General features: G+C 44.0%; 1 protein-coding gene and 1 pseudogene across 2 annotated transcripts; one reads left to right on the forward strand and one right to left on the reverse strand.

The window, feature by feature from the left end:
* Window positions 1–806: 806 nt before the first annotated feature.
* LOC311139398 (F-box/LRR-repeat protein 4-like) lies at window positions 807–16,202 on the forward strand (the record flags this gene model as incomplete). The annotated part of the gene is given in 9 exon segments (XM_084174268.1): window positions 807–816; window positions 819–1,079; window positions 3,345–3,687; window positions 5,112–5,448; window positions 6,595–6,839; window positions 7,281–7,494; window positions 13,441–13,512; window positions 13,700–14,012; window positions 14,254–16,202. Coding segments are annotated over 9 exon segments (1,959 nt in total). The 3' UTR covers window positions 14,418–16,202.
* A 2,700-nt stretch (window positions 16,203–18,902) lies between these two features.
* Window positions 18,903–19,823, reverse strand: LOC311140019 (leukocyte elastase inhibitor-like; annotated as a pseudogene). Its single transcript has one exon. The product of its transcript is annotated as a leukocyte elastase inhibitor-like (transcript).
* Between the last annotated feature and the right edge of the window lie 2,185 nt (window positions 19,824–22,008).

Here is a 22,008-nt window from a genome sequence, read left to right on the forward strand (position 1 = left end):
ATTGTTTTTCATATTATCAATTATAGTAATAGCAGCAAGCTACAAAGTTGATCTCCGGTCCTCCTCATCTTCGCGCTCTCCTTCTCAAACTGAACAGAACATATGCTATAGGCTAGTCCGCACGCAATATTTTTTTTGGGAAGAAGCCGTTGACTCCTCCTGAACTGCTACCTTAGGCACAGCCATTGGTTAGGCAGCACACAAAAAAGTTTTTGATCAGCATGAGCAGAGCAGGCCGGGGCTCAGGATTAGAATATCCATTGCCGTGTGTAATGCAGCCTAGTTTTATTTCACCATCCCAGTAGATATCTTAGAAGTATAACTTTGCTCTGTGCATGCACTTCATAGCCTATAGGCTATGGATAACTTAATTGAGACCACATTAAATAGCCTATAGGCGCACTTGTTATTGCCCGCCCAGCGGAGAATCAGAGATGAGGGGTGGCATCGATATATAGCCTAATAAGCAACTCCTTCTAAAACACAGAGAATTATAGACATTCCATAAATTACAAATTACATGACCCTCCACTGGACTATAATACAAATATAAATACTAAACCCTCCCCTTGACTGAAATTGAAAAAGCATGACCCTCCCTCATTTTCCTCCAGGTAACCATTCTGTACATTTCTAATCCTCCCTTAGACAAATACAGTTGCTTAGTTGTTAGCAATTTGTGAAAGAAAAAAGGATTGGCCCAAAGTTTTACTACTATCACTCTTGAAGATCAATGGGGAATCTGTTTCTGCCTTGCTTTTCTAACTCTTGTCTTTTTGTCTCTTTCCCTAACCCACAGGTCCTGCATGTGGCTGGGCCTGTAGCCAGCGCTGTGTTGAGCACGACCCCCCAAGCCAGGCAGGCTTCTGGGGCCGCTTCCCACAAGCCACACCCAGCCCACTGCTCCCCAGACCTACTGTTCCCTATGCTAACCCTTCTGAGCATGTTTTACTATATCTGTCTGCGGCGCCGGTCCAGGAGCGGAACTCGGGGTGAGGCGCTGACCAGCAGGCGGGCCGTGGAGTCAGGCCAGCGGGCCACCCTGCCCATCAGCGTGGAGGTGGAACAGTATGCCAAAGGTATGATCATTCACCTGCTATTGTGCCCTTGAGCAAGGCACTTAGTCTAACCCCTTAAAATAGCTCCAAATTGGATTTGTCACATGCGCCGAATACAACAGGGGTAGACCTTGCCGTGAAATGCTTACTTACAAGCCCTTAACCAACAATGCAGTTCAAGAAATAGAGTTAAGAAAATATTTAGTACAAAATAAAATAAAAAGTTACACAATAAAATAACAATAATGAGGCTATATACAGGGGGTACCGGTACCGAGTCAATGTGCGGGGGTACAGGTTAGTCGGTAATTTGTACATGTAGGTAGGGGTATGCATAGATAATAAACAGCGAGTAGCAGCAGTGTAAAAACAAAGGTGGGTATCAATGTAAGGGTGGTATCAATGTAAATAGTCAGAGTGGCCATTTTATTAATTGTTCAGCAGTCTTATGGCTTGGGGGTAGAAGCTGTTAAGGAGCCTTTTGGACCTAGACTTGGCGCGCCGGTACTTGGGTGACTGGAGTCTTTGACCATTTTATGGGCCTTCCTCTGACACCGCCTAGTATATAGGTCCTGGATGGCAGGAAGCTTGGCCCCAGTGATGTACTGGGCACTACCCTCTGTAGCGCTTTACGGTCGGATGCCGAGCGGTTGCCAAATCAGGTGGTAATGTAGCTGTAGAACATTTTGAGGATCTGGGGACACATGCCAAATCTTTTCAGTCTCCTGAGGGGGAAAAGGTGTTGTCGTGCCCTCTTCACAACTGTCTTAGTGTGTTTGGACCATGATAGTTTGTTGGTGATGTGGACACCAAGGAACTTGAAACTCTCGACCCTCTCCACTACAGCCCCGTCGATGTGAATGCGGGCGTGTTCGGCCCTCCTTTTCCTGTAGTCCACGATCATCTCCTTTGTCTTGCTCACATTGAGGGAGAGGTTGTTGTCCTGGCACCACACTGCCAGGTCTCTGATCTCCTCCCTATAGGCTGTCTCATCGTTGTCTGTGATCAGGCCTACCACTGTTGTGTCGTCAGCAAACCTAATGATGGTGTTGGAGTCGTGCTTGGCCACGCAGTCGTGGGTGAACAGGGAGTACAGGAGGGGACTAAGCACGCACCCCTGAGGGGCCCCCGTGTTGAGGATCAGTGTGGCAGATGTTGTAGTCTACCCTTACCACCTGGGGGCAGCCAGTCAGGAAGTCCAGGATCCAGTTGCAGAGGGAGGTGTTTAGTCCCAGGGTCCTTAGCTTAGTGATGAGCTTTGTGGGCACTGTGGTGTTGAACGCTGAGCTGTAGTCAATGAACAGCATTCTCACATAGCTGTTCCTTTTGTCCAGGTGGGAAAGGGCAGTGTGGAGTGCGATTGAGATTGCGTCATCTGTGGATTTGTTGGGGCGGTATGGGAATTGGAGTGGGTCTAGGGTTGGTGTTGATGTGAGCCATGACCAGCCTTTCAAAGCACGGGGCGGTAGTCATTTATGCAGGTTATCGTTGCTTTCTTGGGCACAGGGACTTTGGTGGTCTGCTTGAAGCATGTAGGTATTACAGACTCGGTCAGGGAGAGGTTGAAAATGTCAGTGAAGACACTTGCCAGTTGGTCCCCGCATGCTCTGAGTACACATCCTGGTAATCCGTCTGGTCCCGCGGCCTTGTGAATGTTGACCTGTTTAAAGGTCTTGCTCACATCGGCTACGGAGAGCGTGATCACACAGTCGTCCGGAACAGCTGATGCTCTCATGCAAGCTTCAGTGTTGCTTGCCTCGAAGTGAGCATAAAAGGCATTTAGTTCGTCTGGTAGGCTCGCGTCACTGGGCAGCTCGCGGCTGGGTTTCCCTTTTGTAGTCCGTAATAGTTTGCAAGCCCTGCCACATCCGACGAGCGTTAGAGCCGGTTTAGTAGGATTCAATCTTAGTCCTGTATTGACGCTTTGCCTGTTTGATGGTTCGTCTGAGGGCATAGCGGGATTTCTTATAAGCGTCCGGATTAGTGTCCTGCTCCTTGAAAGCGGCAGCTCGAGCCTGTAGCTCGGTGCGGATGTTGCCTGTAATCCATGGCTTCTGGTTGGGATATGTACGTACGGTCACTGTGGGGACGACGTCGTCGATGCACTTATTGATGAAGCTGGTGACTGAGGTGGTATACTTCTCAATGCCATTGGATGAATCCCAGAACATATTCCAGTCTGTGCTGCACTGGAGCTGAAACGGTGTGCTCCTCCCAAAATGTGTGCTGTGTGCTATTGTCTGGGGGGGTTGGAAGCAGATGGACTAACCTTATCCTATCCTATAGAGGTGCTGGACTTCAGCTCCCACTACGGCAGTGAGAACAGCATGTCGTACACCATGTGGAACCTGGCCGGCGTGCCCAACGTCTACCCCAGCTCTGGGGACTTCACCCAGACGGCCGTGTTCAGGGCCTACGGGACGTGGTGGGAGCAGTGTGCCAGCGCGCCGCTGCCCTTCCGCCGCACGCCCAAGGCCTTCCACAGCCAGGACTACATCGAGCTGGCCTTCGAGGAGCCCGTCTACCCCACAGCCGTGGAGGTGCTGGAGACCTACCACCCGGGGGCCATCGTCCAGATCATGGCCTGCTCCCTCAACCCCTTCTCCCAGAACCCTCCCACGGACATCAGGTAAGGACCATAGTGGTGGTGTGGGACTCGGGTTGTAGAAATGTAGTTTGCCAAATCTTCTAGCATGAAATCTCTGCTTTTCGTACATAGCCACTTTCACACCTTCCCTATATACTGTAAAACTTAAATTAATAGCCTGGGTGTTTATTTGCTTCAATCACTGAACACAACAGGCGCGTATTATAATGAGTCAGGCTTCTATTTGAGTCAGGCGTCTATTTCCTTAATGCATACAGCTTTTGCTCAATAACATTTAGAAAAGACTACCACACTGTTTATTGTGACCAGTATAAACATTATAATAACAAATCCATCGCAGGTCAGACTTGCAAAGACTAGGCTGCCTATCAAACACCCCAATTTCGGCCATCAGCACCATGGAGAGTGGTACCGGTAATCACTGAAGTCGTGTTTTCTTTTTGGTGGCTCCATGGCTAGCAACGATGACAGAATTTTTTACAAATGTTTTTAATGCACATGACCATAGGAATATCAAAGCTGTGTCCATGGTAACCTCAAGCAATTCATTTAGACCCAGCGTTTATTTGAAACAGGTGTTTATGAAAAAAACTATTAAAAGGGACAGGCGGCTATTTGAGACTTGGCGTTTAATTGAAGTTTTAGGCATCAGGATATACGATAAACAGAGCAGAAGCAGCGTGTGTAGAGTCCGTATGAATGTGTGAGCAAATTAAGGCTGTACAAGTGGTCTGAATTATTTCAAAATGTGCTGTACGGGCTGTCCTCACCACCCTCTGTAGTGCCAAGCGATCGAGGGTGGTGCAGTTGTCATACCAAGCAATGATGCAGCCAGTCAAGATGCTCTCAATTGTTGAGTGGAGTTTTACTATTAATTAGTTAATAGACCAATAAGAAAGAGAGTTCCAAACGTCTCTGCCAATAACGGCTAGTTTTCAGTTTTCCACTCCCCACTCAGACCATTCCGACAGTCCTAGCAAAATTATTGCTTGAGAAACTGCTCTAGTCTAAGAAGCTTTTTTTTTGTTGACTATTTTAATTGAAAACAATCACGGTAAGTTACTTAATTGTTACCCAGAAATGATTTGATATTGTGATTTAAAAACGGCTGCATTTAAAGTAATGCGTGCATTTTTTTTTTTTACATATGGGTAGTCCTGGGAATCTAACCCACTATCCTGGCGATGCTCTAGCAACTGAGCTACAGAGGACCACAACGAAATTCATGTTTGTACTCTGTGGGCTGGTTTCCCGGACACAGATTAAGCCTAGTCTTGGACTAAGAAGCACTTTCACTTAGATTCTCCATTGAGCAAGTTTTATTTGTTCAGGACTAGGCTTAGTTTGTGAATGGGAAAACGGCCATAAGTGATTGTCTCAGATTAAAGAGTGGTGTGTGTGTGGGTACCTCTGAGAGGTGTACCTCTGTCTCTGTCTGTCCCCAGGTGGGAGGTGTTGTGGGCTGGGGAGCCCACCAAGGTGCTGACCCCCCAGGCCAGGCAGTTCTCCCCCAGCATCAAGCAGCTGAGCTTCCCCACCAACTTAATCCGCGTGGAGGTCAACAGCTCCCTGCTAAAGTACTACACGGAACTGGACGCCGTTGTCCTGCGAGGCCAGAGGGAGAGGCCCATTCTCTCCCTTTATAAGATGCCCAGGATCGACATCTGTGACCTGAGTGACAGCGATGAGGAGTTGTCTGACCCGGGAGCTTCCTTCAGACAGGCCGGGGATGGCAAGCACATTAACCTGGGGAATGGATACTTCGACAAACTGCCCTACGAGGTGGGGAGAATACGCTATTAGACACTCACATATACTACAACACTCGTATATGGCTGCTGGCTGCATTTTCTGTCCACTAAATTTCAGTTTATGTGACTAAAACAAGCAAGTATAGTGTAGAGAATCATTGTACTATCTAAACCGCTGTGAGATATATTTTCCATAACCAAAAACACTGTATTTTCAGCTGTTTGAAGCTAGTGTACAAAACTGAAAGTAAAAGATGCAGAAAAGAACACTTAAGAATGGGAAGCATAGAAATAGCGCACAAAGAACAGATATATCGCTTCTTAGACTTGCTTTCAATGAGAATGACAGATCTATAACACATGATATAGAAGTTCTATGTGAATTTGGTCGGGTCGCCCAAAAAGTTACATATTGCAGCTTTAAGTGTAAATAATAACAATATGCCATTTAGCAGAAGCTTATATCCAAAGCGACTTACAGTCATGTGCGCATACATTTTTACGTAGTCTCATCTACTGAAAATGTTTATGCTTAGGGTATCTTGGGCAATTTTTGCACTTTGCGAGGACTTAATTGGACAAAAGCGGTCTCCCATAGACCTACACATACTGGCTTGGACCCATGGAGATATTTGATATTAAGTTTACAAAATAGTAATTTTCATGTCATAAAGATGTAATATTTTCCAAGACGAGCTTAAAAACACCAGCTGTTCTCTTGGTTTTATGTACTACTCTCCAAACCGCTGCCATTCACATCCCACCTCACAACCGACGTGTGTGTGTGTTTGAAATACAATATAGCTATTATCTGCTAGCTGATACCCTGTTGAACACACAGCGTATTGTTTATTCACTGCACACATACACACCTATTCTCTCTCTACCTCTGTCTTACTGAGAGAAGCACACATCCATATTGCACAAACAAGCAGATTCATTGCCACACTGAAACTCACTGCTTTGTGTGTGTTCCACATTTACACATTTTTATGTGATTCTCCTCTGCCTGACATCATCCCTTCTGTTTACTTTTTTCTTTCTTGCTTTCCTTGTCTCTCTTTTTCTCCATTTTGCTTTATTTCTTTCTCTTTCTCGCTCTCTCTACATCCTCTCCCACCATCCTCCCTTCTCTCTTATTCTCTTTCTGTAATTCTCCCTCCCTCTCCCCATGCAGTTGATCCAGCTGATAGTCAGCCACCTGACCTTGCCCGACCTGTGTCGCCTGGCCCAGACCTGTAAGCTACTCCACCAGCACTGCTGTGACCCCCTCCAGTACATCCAGCTGAGCCTGCAGCCATACTGGGCCCGCCTCAGTGACACCTCCCTGGGGCAGCTGCAGGGTCGCTGCACCCTGCTCCAGAGGCTCAACCTCTCCTGGACTGGCAACCGCGGAGCCCTCACCCTCACTGGCTTCAGCAGGTGAGTTATTGGGGATGGGGCTGGCTGGGAGTGGGCTAGAGAGTCTGGACATTTGTGGTTCATTGGTCTCTGTCTTCAGAATGGCATGTGTGTGCCCATCACTTCCGTTGATTTCAGGGTGAGGAACCATCTTTGGAAATATTGGACAATAAATTGTGCCTTTCTGTATTATAATTATGCTCAAATCTTTATTCTACTGAGCCATTTACTTTATGTTTGTATACTTACCTTTTATTATTTCTTGTTGTTGCATTGTCGAGAAGGAACCTGCAAGTAAGCATTTTTTTGTTGGACGGTGTATACCATGTGTATCCCGTACATACAACTAATAAAACTTGAAACTGAAACTAACATGAAGTTGTAAAATCCTGAACTTCCCTGTTAATGTTGTGTTACCACGCCACAACACAGGTCTGACTTCCTCCCCCTCTTCCCCCTCAGCTTCATGAAGGCGTGTGGCGGGAGCCTGGTGTGTCTGGAGCTGTCGTGTTGTCACTTCCTGAGTGAACCGTGTCTGGAGGTCATCTCCCAGACGTGTCCCGGCTTGCAGGAGCTCAACCTGTCCTCGTGCGACCGCCTCCACCCCCAGGCCTTCACACACATCTCCAAGCTCACCCACCTGCGCCGGCTAGTGCTCTACCGCACAAAGATAGAGGTACAGTGCCTTCAGAAAGTACCCCTTGACTTATTCCATATTTTGTTGAGTTACAGCCTGAAATCAAAATTGATTAAATAAAAATAAAAAAATCACCCATCTACACACAATACCCCATAATGACATTGAATACATGTTTCTAGAAATGTTTGCAAAATTATTGAAAATGAAATCACCAAATATCTAATTTACATAAGTATTCACACCCCTGAGTCAATACTTTGTAGAAGCACCTTTGGCAACGATTACAGTTGTGAGTCTTCCTGGGTAAGTCTCTAAGAGCTTGCCACACCTGGAATGTGCAACATTTGCCCATTATTCTTTTCAAAATTCTTCAAGCTCTGTCAAATTGGTTGTTGGTCATTGCTAGACAACCATTTTCAGGTCTTGCCATAGATTTTCAAGTAGATTTAAGTCAAAACTGTAACTCGGCCACTCAGGAACATTCACTGTCTTCACTGATTTTGCCTGTGCTTAGCTCCATTCCATTTATTTTTTATCCTGAAAAACTCCACAGTCCTTAATGATTACAAGCATACCCATAACATGAAAATATGGAGAGTGGTACTCAGTAATGTGTTGTACTGGATTTGCCCTAAACACAACACTTTGTATTCAGGACAAAAAGTTAATTGCTTTGCCACATTTTTTGCAGTATTACGTTAGTACCTTGTTGCAAACAGGATGCATGTTTTAGAAAATACAATTCTGTACAAGCTTCCTTATTTTCACTCTGTCAATTAGGTTAGTATTGTGGCGTAACTACAATGTTGTTGATCCACCCTCATTTCTCTCCTATCACAGCCATTCAACTCTGTAACTGTTTTAAAGTCACCATTGGCCTCATGGTGAAATGGTTTCCTTCCTCTCCGGCAACTGAATTAGGAGGGACACCTGTATCTTTGTAGTGACTGGGTGTATTGATACACCATCCAAAGTGTAATGAGTAATTTCACCATGCTGAAAGGGATATTCAGTGTCTGCTTTTTTTTTTACCGATCTACCAATAGCGGTGCCCTTCTTGGTGAAAACCTCCCTGGTCTTTGTGGTTGAATCTGTGTTTGAAATTCACTGCTCGACTGAGGGACCTTGTATGTTTGGGCTACAGAGATGAGGTAGTCATTCAAAAATCGTGTTAACCCTTTAGAACCCATAGTGGCCGTCGACAGCCTTTCTTTAAATTACTATAGCGGCCGCGAACGGCCTTGTTTTTCTAACAATAATATGTGTCAATATCGCAAGATGAACTTTCTAACAACCTGTTGTCATATTCGCGTGTCTGTTGTCATCAACCGGAAACTGGGTATGCTGTCATTTTACTTTTCAAAGATTTTAAAAACGTAATTACTCAAAATGACAGCGCCGAAGCAGACATTACTTTTAATTGTTGTTGTTTAATTGTATGTTGGTTGGTGATATGGATTTGCACACATCCTTGCACTTTGAAAGTGATGATGTCGAGGTGAGTGAAATAAGTAAGCATCAGATAAATGTTTGGTGTTGTTGATGTTTGATGCTGTGAAACTTGGGGAATAGCTCACAGATTAGCAAGTCCTGTCATGTCATGATAACTTGGTTGGCACAGGCGAGCACATCAGCGCCAGCGGTGGAGCTCGAATGATTGCGCTCTGTCTCATGGAAATAGTTGCAGGGTGAACTCTGTAGTTATAGTCTGTCAGGCAAGAAAGCAAGAGTTGATTGGAGGAGAGAGAGAGAGCGTGTTGCTAACTGTATCACACAATTTATTATGGAAACCCCTTATTAGGAAGAGCGTATGTGAATGGTTGAGATAAAGAGAGGAAGGAAGAGCGAGACAGTGTGAGAGAGAGATTATGTTCCTGACTACAATTGTATCGTATTTATTGCTCCTCTCCTCTCCCTCTGTTACTCTGTTCCGTCTAGGTCAGTGAAAGCGAAGGGAGTAATGTGGAGAGTCAGGGCTCGGCAGTAAAAGGCAGGGAGGAATATGAGTTAGAGATGATTGGAGGGATAGAGATGTGGAGGGGAGAGAGGAAGAGGAGAGAGAGTGGAGGGGAAGAGGAGAGTGAAGATGAGGGAGAAAAGAGTAGAGGAGGAAGAAGCTGAGGAAGAGGGAGAGCACACCCGAGAGGAGAGCCTACATTTCCATGACGTGTGTCTGCCTTAAGTCCCACAATTCACCCTTGTACCACACAGCCTGGGCCTAAAGTGACAGTGGCAGGGGTTTTGGAGCCGTTTTTAAAAGTGGTAGGAACTTATATCAACTCCTGAGTGGCGCAGTGGTCTAAGGCACTGCATCGCAGTGCTAACTGTGCCACTAGAGATCCTGGTTCGAATCCAGGCTCTGTCGCCGCCGGCCGCGACCGGGAGACTCATGGACGGCGCACAATTGGCCCAGCGTCGTCCAGGGTAGGGGAGGGAATGGCCGGCAGGGATGTAGCTCAGTTGATAGAGCATGGCGTTTGCAACGCCAGGGTTGTGGGTTCGATTCCCACGGGGGGCCAGTATAAAAAAATATATATATGTATTCACTAACTGTAAGTCGCTCTGGATAAGAGCGTCTGCTAAATGACTAAAATGTAAAAATGTAAAATGTTATATCTGTTACAGAGCTTGTAATGGATTACAACAAGAAAATGGGCGGGTTGACCATCTTGACCAACTGAGGAGCTATTACAATGTTGGACGCACAGGTAGAAAATGGTGGAAGTATGTGTTTTGGGGGAGCGTACATTGTGTGGGGGACCCTGCAAAGGCCCCTTCCCAGAAACCACAGGCGCTGGTCCCTGAAGGCATTCAAAATGCAGCTTGTGCATTCACTTTGATATGGCTATAGTGACAGGAAGAGGGGAGCCAAGAGTGTGGCACCAGGGTGTGTGGACCGAGTTGTAACTCAAGTTTGAAGGGCACAAGAGAGGGTGTGTGGTGTGCATCCGGAGTGGACGCAGGGCAAAGAGTGAGAGATGTGTAGAAACCTCCTTTGTGTGCTCTACGTGTTCTGTGCCACTTTGCAGGATGGGGCCATGCTTCCAGATGTTCCATGTTGTAGGCTAAATGCAAACACTAAAGTGACAGTGTAAAATATGAATTTGTCCTACAAATATTTTGTCTCTGAATAGTTGTTGTATCTTCTCTCTATATCTCTCTATCTAATCTAATTGCATTCACTGAATTGTTGTCAAAGTAGGCTACTATTTCTACATTTTGTGTCAGGCCTGGTCTGTACTAAATCTTGAGAGAGGTTACCTACAAAAAGCTGGTAGCCTACTGGAGTGAAACGTGCTTTTATAAGCCCAGTCATTGCGTAACAAATAGCAATTCTAAATGCAATCGCATGTTAACTGTTTTGATGGCCACGATTTTAAAAAGATCTACAATTTGTATTTCTCAATCTCAACTCGTAATAAAGCGCGCCTCCCATTCGCCATTCGAGTGCATAGGCTATAGTCAACGGTAGGCAGGCTATCAGCGCATCACCCACCACTTTACAATGTTAGCTTGAGGCAGTATAATTGTTTGAAACCTGAACGTTTTACTTTACTTCCAATAATGAGGAAGGTTTTACCTTGCTTCAAAGTAGCCTAGCCAAAATCCAACCATAGAAATGTGGAGGCAATTCTTTTAGAAAGACTTCCTCATGCCATTAACCAGCATTTCTCTCCTGTTCTATTGATTTTCATACAAACTTTCTTTCATAGTCCAGAAGCCAAAGGAACAATCCTAGTCATATTATCAACCCATCCTAGTTGTTGCTATTAGATTCTCCCCTCTTTCTACATTTCTAACAGAGATTTTAATCTCTGTCACATATGGAACCGCTCGCATTAGGTGTGCTGTTTAGAACAGTGATGCTATTGCTACTTCGGTCCAGTGTGGCTCAATTGGTAAGAATGTGGTAAGAGCATTATTTATTTTTGACAGGGAAGTCATACTGACACTAGGGTCTCTTTTACAGATGAGCCCTGCATAAATACATCAAACACACAATAAAACATATTAAGAAAAACAGACACATTTATCAACATAGAGGTCTCCGATCAATACTCTGAACTGACCAACGGGGGACCAGAACATCTAATTTCAGAGAGCTCTGTAAGTTGTTCCACATAAAGGGCGCAAAAAAACTAAAAGCAACTTTACCCAACTGTGTGGAGACCGAAGGGGCGTCCAGTGTTATCCAAGCCTTAGACCGGGTTTGGTAATTTGTAAGTCTAAATTGAATTAATGATAATAGATACATAGGACGTTTCTGTATGAGTGCTTTGTAGATAAACACAAGAAAATGCTGCTCTCTCCTTACATACAAAGAGGCCCAACCCACGTTTTGATACAAAACACAATGGTAAGTTCTATAACCATCAACAAAAATAAACCTAAGGGCACAATGGAACACAGCATCTAGTGGTTTAAGTGTAGATGCTGCTGCATGCATATTGATAATATCCCCATAATCTAAAATGGACATAAAAGTGGCCTGGACAATTTCCTTCCTATTAACAAAAGTCAGACATGCTTTGTTTCTGTTAAAGAAACCATCCTTGAACTTCAACTGCTTCACCAGCTCAGTGACATGTTTTTTAAATGACAGTTTGTCATCAAGCCAGATACCAAGATATTTGTAGGAAGGAACTCGCTTAATTTGTGTACCATTCAAACTATTAATTACAAATTATTTTAAATTTGGGTTATTAGACTTAGAAAAAAGCATGTTTCGTTTGCATTTAGCACTAACTTTAGATCCAATAGTGACCTCCGCTGTGCTTGAAAATCAGACTTCAAATGTGAAAAGGCTTGGCCAACCGATGTAGCAATGGAATACAACACTGTATCATCTGCATACAAATGAATTATACATTTTTTACAGCATTACCAATGTTATTTATATAGATTGTAAACAGTAGTGGGCTGAGTATGAAACGTTTCGGCACCCATTTATGTAACTCAAGCATGATGCCGACGCCAAGGTTGTGGGTTCAATTCCCACGGATCACATACACATACTAAAAATGTATGCACTCACTGCATTGAGTGTCAATTTGGTTAAAAACATTTGCTAAGTAACATATATTGAGACGATGTTGTAACACGCCTTATTTTTAGCCTAATGCATATGGGTATATTGGTGGTGTATGGTAGTTGAGTTTCCTGTTCGATACATGACCTGTGGATGGCACCATTGTGGTTTACGTAAGACTAATTCTCTACTGTCATCATTTGTAATGAACTCAGAGCTGGGGTCCTTGCGGTGCATAGCTGTTTTTGCCCAGGCCTGCTACAAAACCTTACAGAGCATTTCTGAGTGTTTCAGCCTTTTTCTAAGGCAGACACCATACCGTAGTCTTTCCAGTGCAGTGAGGATGAGGTCTAGGCTTTCAGGTTGTTTACTGCAGGCAGACTGAGCAAGCTGTGTGTGTCTGCAGTCCTACGTGTCATCCAGCCCTGTTGTCTGTCATTAAGCTGTCACTGGTATAATTAAATAGTTCTCTGACTGTCTAAAGGCATAAAAAGAGACCACCAAACACACACTCTCGAAACACACACAGCATACACATTTAGCCATGCTTGCTAAAGTACACGTCACCCACACTCAATTGCCATTGGGTGGCATGTTGACAGTTCCACATTGAAATCTCACCTCTATCCCTCTCTAGCGATGGTGGATAGGTGATAAGCAAATGAAGTATTTTTTTTATGCATTGTTTTTAATGTTTTGAAATGTTATACTACCCTAATACTGTTGAGTTGTGTGTGTGTGTGCCAGACCAAGTCATCTTGGAGAGATATTGAATAACATGGGTAGACCTGTTATTGTAATTTTTGACGTGACACCTTTGATACACATTCCTCAGTCTCATTTTACTGTGTGTGTACAAAAAGGGGTGCAATCATATTTTGGGTCGGTTGATAGAAACGTAACTCAACTTTGTGACATTTTCTCTCTCTCTTGCTTTGTTTATGTTGCTGCAGCAAACAGTCATGTTGAGCATCCTAACCTTCTGCATTGAGCTGAGACACCTCAACCTGGGGAGCTGTGTGATGGTAAGATGCCCCCCACAAATGCACTCACTATCATACACTCTTCTCTTGCGCCAGATAGACATTCTAGGATCAGCCTAACCACTCAACTCCTAACCACAACCAAGAATCATGACATTTGATTCAGTCATTCGGTGTTAGCTAACAGCCCTAACTGAGGTCACCACCCCTGTGTTCTCCCTCCCTGCAGATAGAGGACTATGACGTGGTGGCCAGCATGCTGGCTGTCCGCTGCCGCTCACTACGCTCCCTGGACCTGTGGCGCTGCAGAAACCTGACGGAGCGTGGCCTGGCTGAGCTGGCTGCAGGGTGCAAACTACTGGAGGAGCTGGACCTGGGCTGGTGCTCCACACTGCAGAGCAGCTCTGGCTGCTTCCAGCACCTGGCCCGCAACCTGCCTTGCCTGAGGAAGCTCTTCCTCACCGCCAACCGCACCGTGTGCGACTCAGACATCGAGGAGCTGGCTGCCAACTGCCCCGCATTGCAGCACCTCGACATACTGGGTGGGTACTACCTCCCCCTTTCTTTCTTAATCTATCTCTCTTTCTCTCGGTGTCTCACACAAGTTTAAATAAAGTAAATTTATGTTCAGGCCAGATATTTGAATATAGTATTTTACTTGGAGCATTTAAAACAGTGTTCACTATTATTTGTCTGTAATTGACTATCTGATTAATCTATGTATTTCTGAGTGGTCACATAAATGTTGCTCACTCGTGATATGTTTGTGTTGTTGATTGACAGGCACCCGGATGGTAAGCTCCTCCTCCCTCAGGAAGCTGCTGCAGGCGTGTCCTAAGCTCCTCCTTCTGGATGTGTCCTTCTGCTCGCAGGTGGACGCCCGCATCGTCCAAGAGCTTTGCGGACTCTTCCCCAACGTGGCCATCAAGAAGAGCTTTACCCAGTGACCTCACCCAGCCCCACCCTCACACAGGGGCAGTGACACAGGGACACCGACACAGGGACACCAGGGGGAGGCGCTACTTTAGACTAGCAGGGTGGAGTAGTACTGGATGCCCAGTGGGTAGAATGAATGGGCCTGATGGCTGAGAGCACTGAGGCCTATTATAATGTGGACTGAATGGTTAGGAGTGTTGTGGTGCCCTGAGCATCAGCTGAACACCTCAACACAGTCTCCTCGTGTCGAGACGCTGAATGCAAGAGAGTCTTGAGAGGAAAACTGGTTGAAATCAGGGTCATGGCTGCCAAAGCCGCTAGATTTCATAATTGGTCAGCCTAGTAACTGACACATCTGGTGGTGGCTGCTTGTCATCTGTCCACCCCTCCTGTGACGCATTTGTAAAATGTCTGACCTCAATGTTGCATCTGAATCTGAAATCTCAGGGTTTTTATTTTGTTCATATTGTTTTAAGTTTTATTTTTTCAGAAACCAGCTGAAGAGCCTCCTTTATTCTGAGAGGAACATTTGAGTCCTGTTTGATTTCCACTGCCACAGCTTGTTCTGAGACAACAACATTTATGGGAGTTCAGAAAAATTAACATTTGGCACTGATGCTGAGACAACAACAAAAAAGTTTGCGTATTTGATGTTGAATATTGTGCAAATTGTATGATTGTAAAATTATATCACTATCCTTAATTATTTATTGATCTTGTAATATATTATTGAAAGCATTCCCTTTCAACTGAGACTCAGCGATACGAGCAGCAGTGTGAAACAAAGATATTGAGGAATAAACGCTATACAAAAAGCTGTACTTGTGAGCACCCACAGTCCCATACAGAGCATCTTCGCATGTGCACGGGAGGTCGCTTCACTCTCCTGCAAATGTGATAGCTGAGGGACAACTCCTGCGGAGGAGATTAGCCTCTCGCTTCACTCTCTTTGTTGTTGTGGATATCGGCCTGACATACTGCTACTGAAATTTGTATAGCTGAGTCTACCTTTAAGCAAAACTTGAAGTTTCATTTTGAGCACATGCTAGCTAGTATGTGAAGTATTTTTGTGCCTTATATTCATGACTGAATGTGGTGTCCATGTGTGTCAGTGATTGTAGTGCTTTGCTTCCTGCCCTCTACCAAAGTTACTAGCAAATCGCAGGTCCTTCACTATAGCTTTATTTGACCAGTGAAGAAACCCATGCAGATCTGTCATCTTGATTGACATATGCAAAGCCATATTTATTTTAAGCGGAATCTTATCTCCATCTTTCAATTCCCTTTTTATTAAGTGGCAGTTATGTGAATGTCTGCTTTTTAGATTACATTTTATTTTATCTGTGGGAACGTGGTCTGGTCACACTAAACTCACTAAAGTAACCTGCACAGGCAAACTATTGAAAAACACATATTAATGTTAACACTCGTACAACGAACACACACAATCTGTCATCCTGCTACACAAATCTAGTTTCCCTCCTTTGTCCGGTCACTAGCTGACCAAAGTCACCACAATTTTCACCACATTGTAATGCTACTTTTATTTAGAGGCAATTTTTGCATTGATTGACCTTTCCCAGTCAGTTTTGGATGCGTGTGTGTGGTCAAACTTTGTGCCATTTGTAGAACCTTTAGTAATGTACCCTTAGCTAAGTGTGAATGTCAGGTGTGGTGTCCTCAAGACTCGCTGGCAGATAACCACTCTAAAGTATTTAAAAAGGTTGCACCTCTACTATGACGAAACTGGGTGCTTAAATATCACCAGATTTTAAATAAACTGAAGGTTGATGACTGAGACTACATCTTTATCCCCAACTGTATATCCATTGAAATGCCAGATTTTTCTGCCTTGTATTTATGGCTCATAGTGTACGTTGTGCTGACATTACACCACCTTGTTTTCACCACTCTTTAAATAGAAAGGTGCAATACAGTGTTCTCTGGCTTCCATGTAGAACCCTTTTTTCTGAGGTGCCTTATCATGCATATCTCCTAAGAGCGGTGACTCAACAGAAATAACTACATTGAAGGGTAGGGTCATCTTGCCTGATGACTCAAACTGACTTTTTCCACTGCTCGTTCGCTACAAACCTCAGTCTCAGATTGCCATCGTTGAAGTCGTTTGTGGTGACGTCAAAATGAGGGGTGTTGTACCAAACAAAGTAATCAGTGATTGGATCATCTCTAACCAATCGGAGTAACAAAGCCAATGACACATTTTCAAACCTCTGCTTTACCCATAGGCTTTTACACGTGTGTGTTCTGGCTCTTGCCAGCCCATCGGTTTCTGGGACCAATCAGAACGGTTAGAATGTTTTTTCCGTTCTAGAAATTGTCATGGAGGTACTCAGATCCAGACTCATTGCAGAGAAGAAACTAACGTCCGTGGGCGTGGCATAGCATTTGGCCGGATCAAGGAGTTTGGGAAGCCAGGCAAAGGGTCATCTTGTGTTTCTGGAACAACTAGAGGCCATTAGTCAGGTTGACTGGGAGTGCAGCATTAGCCTTAACCCTCTGCCGTTTTACTGCCTATTAATACTACAGGGAGAAGTGACATTCGCTTGTCTCCCTAACTGCCTTTTAATGAATTGTTTATGCCCGGTTTAATGATGTATATTGTGGCCCTGTAATGTGCCCTAATGACGGAGAACGAGGCGGCCGCCGGTGAAGTATTAATTTGGACTGCCTCCCCGATGATTACCGCTCCACCACCACCGCTGCCTGTCCCCCCACACAAAACGTGATTCATGGAGACTTTCCGCTCAATGCAGCGGCTTGATTTTCCGCTGTCATGCTCAACTATAATCCTGATTCATCCGTAGGGGATATTCAGCAATTAGTTTAGCTTTTATTTGTTTTGCAAGAGCCAGGCCAGATGAATCTAGAAGAAAAAAGTCTGGATTAAATTATTGCCTCTTAAATTAAAAGTTCTTATGTCAAATGTTTGAACCCTAAACAAGGGAGGAGCAGATATTAACTGTTCCAACAGATGATGTTGAACTATTGTGGTTACTGCTGGTCTAACAAGCAAATATCATGTTTTCTTCTAAGCATGGCATAATGAGAACTTTCACACTACTGAGCCGAACCAAACCAAGCTTGGCCTGGTTACAGACCCATCATAGTTGCTGGAACTAGGCGGAAAAGGATCATGTGAAAATAAAATATCTGAGCCAGCACAGGTCAGCTCTTGTTGGCACGCTTGCGTGAAAAAGCAGTGCTTGGATCAGTGATGTCACTGTTGGAAATGTCCCTCTGTCCAAGCTATAGTTTTTTCAGAAAGGTGGTATTCCTTCGATGGTGATTTTATGGTTGCCACAAAGTCAAAATGGGCTATATCTGATTGTATGGATGATTTATGATTTATAATGCATGTTTCTGTAGGTTGCCAAACCTTGTTATGTTTTGTTTTTTTCTGACACAAATTACAAACAAAATATTCAAATTAAGATTATGCAAACATTATGCAATTTTAAAACGTAATTAAATAATTACATTATTAAACATAATTCCGCAAACATAAAATAACAGTATAATCTCTTGTAGGCAGTTTCTGTGTGTAGACCAAAGAATCCGTTGGAACTTAATGGGATGAGATAACAAGCAGCAGTAGTTCTGTTTTTTTGTTATTTGGACGTTTCAGGATTGGGTGAAGGCAGTGCTTAAACTGCTTCGATTCAAGTGCTTTGCGCATGAGGGGGCTTTGGCTTTGCGAGGTTGGAGACTTTGGGCTCGATTCAATCAGATCCTCTTTAGCCGAAATCCCCATAGCTGATGTTTTGACAGTGTCGGAGGTGGGACTGTGTTAGAGCTGTCAAATCCACAAGCGTCTCCCAGCATTATACCTAAAGCACACATTGCCATTGGCTGCAACGAGTCGCTTTAAGAGAGAACCCATACAGCCATGTTTACAAGTTCGAACACTGGAATGTGACATTTTATCTACACCTTGATTAGCCTGATAGAAATCCTCTATCATGTTTAATGATCTTCAATTTGAGAGTCATTATTCCTATATAGCCTACACTTTCTCATTCTGAACTTCTAACGCAAGTGGGACGGGTGTGGCTTCGTGACAATGATTTGACAGCTCCAACACAGTTCCACCTCTTACATCGCCAAAACATCAGCTATGCAGCTGTTGGCTATCGCCGGTAAGCGCTTGATCTGATTGAATCTCGGCCTTCATCTTTGCCGGAACTCTCAACTTCTAACACGTATAGGCCCAGAAGTTAATCATGCAGCTGACCAAATTACACAAGATTTTACTTCTGGGTTAATCGAGATTACATAAAGTAACAATTATTACAAATGACAACATTGTTTACAAGGACGATCACACTTAAGCATGGCAAAGTCCAATTGTACGAATTGGAATTCGTAACATATCTCTTTTTTTTACAGGACGTAACATATCATATGAAATAGATGACGTTACACATAATTGTGCAAAGTCTTCGGGGACTCGTTTATACAAAACCTCTAGCATCACTTTAAGGGGAGCAGTACCTGCCACAGAAGGGGATGTTCTGGGTACTGTTGTGGCGGATGAAGAACAGAAAGGGATGGCGGCTTTGAAGGTACGTATATTATGCTTTCAACATTAAAATAAAAAAATGACTGATCGGGGAGACAGCCTTATGGCAGTGGCAGCCGCAGCCTCGGTGCCTTCCTCATTCACCTCTACAAAGGCCTTGTGCACCACCTAAGACAACTCCAGGTTGTTGTTGGGTGACATACCTGAGAAATTGCTCCTGAACCCTTCAAAGGAGTCCATCATGCCCATGCTGACCAGAACGGCTTTCAGGTCGCAGGTCTTCTCCATCTTCAATCTGGGCAAGTGCACATGTCCCACGTGGGCCTGGTCCATGCAACAAAGTTATCATACGTGAGCTCCCGCTCCAGTTTCTCCATCCCAGTTTGTCCTCTATCTCTTCCGCGAGCATGATAAGCATGCTCAGATTGCTCCAGAATCTGGCAGCTGACCTCAGGGATGAAGGTCAAGCAGAACATGCTCTCCTGATTCATAATTTTCACTGGCTTACTTTCATTTTTTTCTCACCTTGAACTGAGCTTCTCTGGTGGATATCTCCTTGAACTCCTTTCCTCACTTGCCCTTGAAATAAATGGCATTCACCAACAAGTTTTGTGAGGTTGTCGACAGCTCCCTTTTGCAACAGGTCCTGGATTTTTCCATCTGTCTTTTTATCCACCCAGTTGTTAATGTTAACCCTAGCCACCTCCGCATTGCACTCGAAGTCGACAGACTCTAACCTGGCACCGTAATACTTCCTAGTTTCACAGAGGAAAGCTTTTGAAAAGGCTTTGCCAGGTTCAGTGCATTGGGAGTAGTACGTAGGTGGCCCAGACAGGAGTTTTCTGAACACCTCAGCTTTGTGGAGGGGCATACCCATACCTACTTTAAAATACATTTCAAAAACCTTGTTGCCTCTGCCAGGAGGCTGAATGTTGGCCGCAAGTTGCTCTTCCAGCAAGACCATAACCCCAAGCACACATCAAAATCCACAAAGAAATTGTTAATTGACCATAAAATGTTGCAATGGCCATCTTAGCCTCCGGACTGGAACCCCATTGAAAACCTGTGGTTTGAATTGAAGAGTCCTAGCCTGACTTCCTTTCATGGACAGCGTTAGCTAGTTAACATTAGCCTTCTATATCTAGCTACATATTGAACTTCCATCCTCTCAGGCAAGGGGCAAAATGTATGAAAAGTCCAAATCCCTATCTTCATCCATGGCTAAGTTAGGAAAGGGACAATTTTAGCTAGCTAGCTAGCCACAGGAGGACAACAACACAACAAGATGCACAACGAGTTTCTGTTAATGAAGTATGGAGAAATCGTCTAAGATCCCTCAATGTGTTCTCCAATCTCATAAAGCATTTTAGAAAAATGCTAAGTGTCGTTATTCTAGCAAGGGGATAAAATAATATCATTGTTTTAAAAAATTGAGCATACAATATAGCTCAGCATTTGTATTATTTATTTTATATAGTCTTTTTTTGCTCATCTTTAGAGAGAGAGATTCAACCTAACCCGCCTGAGGGAGGCCTCACCATGACAGTCGTCATTATGTGGCTTATGTGTTGTGCTTATAGGGACTGTGGTGTAATAATGTAGACATCTGTCACTCATCCCATCTCGTTTACCCGCTTTGATTTGGAAGGAGAACAGACTGGGTGGGACAACAACGCATGTTTACGGTGTAAAGACAGACAAATTGCTAACATCATGTCTTTATTATTATTATTATATCCATTTTAGACGTGAGAATAAAATAATAAAATATATAACCACCCCCTCCTCCTTTTCAGCACCATATGCTTTTATCTTGACAACTAGGATCATAAGAGACATTGAACCATTAAAAGGCTGCTAATGTTTCTGTTGAGGAGACAGCCAGTGAGTGCTTCCCAAATTGCACCCTATTCACTATATAGTGCACTACTTTTGATCAGGGCCCAGAGGGCTCTGGTCAAAAGTGGCACTTGATCAAAAGTGGTGCACTATATAGGGGATAGGGTGCCATTTGGGACATAGCCAGTGAAATGAAGGCATGTGAGATGGCCATGCTGAGGGATGAGCAGTGCTTTATGCTCCGTGAACAGGGCCAACAATTAGCCTGAATAATTACGCGCTGAAGGGGAGACATGCTTCGCCCCACTGATCAGCAAAGTTCACGCAAAGTTATAATTAAACAATAACTTGTTTACAAATGAATGCACACAAACATTTGTGTACTTAAGGGCGCACAGTGTAGTTAGCTCAGATGCGTCTGAGTGAGGTTGAAAAACAACAATGTCAAATGGTGGAATTATGGGAGCTGGTGAGCCTTTGTCACAGTTATCTATCTAAGGGAGAAGGGGAGAGGGAGAGAGATAATCATCCCACTGGGCACAAACATCTAGTTTTGATTTACATTTGGTTGAGTTGTCAACTAAGGTGAATTCAATGTGAAATCAACAAAACATTTCACCATGTCATTGGATTGAAATACTAAATTCCCTTAGGTTTATGACTTTTTTCAAATCCAATCAGTTTTCCACTTTGATTCCCACGTCATCACAATGATGTGGAAACAACGTTGATTCAACCAGTTTTTGCCCAGTGGGATGCTTGTTATCAAAGGAATAGCTACATAGACCATGGGCAACTTTAGTGTGTTAGGGTTCAAAAGGTTACTCATACTTTATGTGATATGCATATGACACTAACATCTGTTCTTTCCAGCCCACCTCTTCATTTCCTAATATGCGATTGGAATCAATCTATCCATAATTTCAACAGTAGCGGTGCGTGGGTAAAATCACCTGGGGAAGCCAAGCCAGAAAAAAAGCCATATTACAACCCTGTTAATTGCATTGTTTGCTCTATAACCTGTTACTTAATATGCCTTGTGACTGTGATATATAGGCCTAAGGCCGAGACAATAAGAAGACACAGTGGCAGAATAAATTCAACCACACCTTTGTTTCATCACAAAACTGGAGAGCAACATCTGTCCGGTGAAGTCTACAAAGCATATTGCATGTACCAAACAGTTGGTCAAGCAAGCTAATGTTTCCGACATTTTCGTCCCA

The sequence above is a fragment of the Coregonus lavaretus genome (assembly GCF_964263955.1).
Source record: "Coregonus lavaretus genome assembly, chromosome: 13".
NCBI lineage: Eukaryota > Metazoa > Chordata > Actinopteri > Salmoniformes > Salmonidae > Coregonus > Coregonus lavaretus.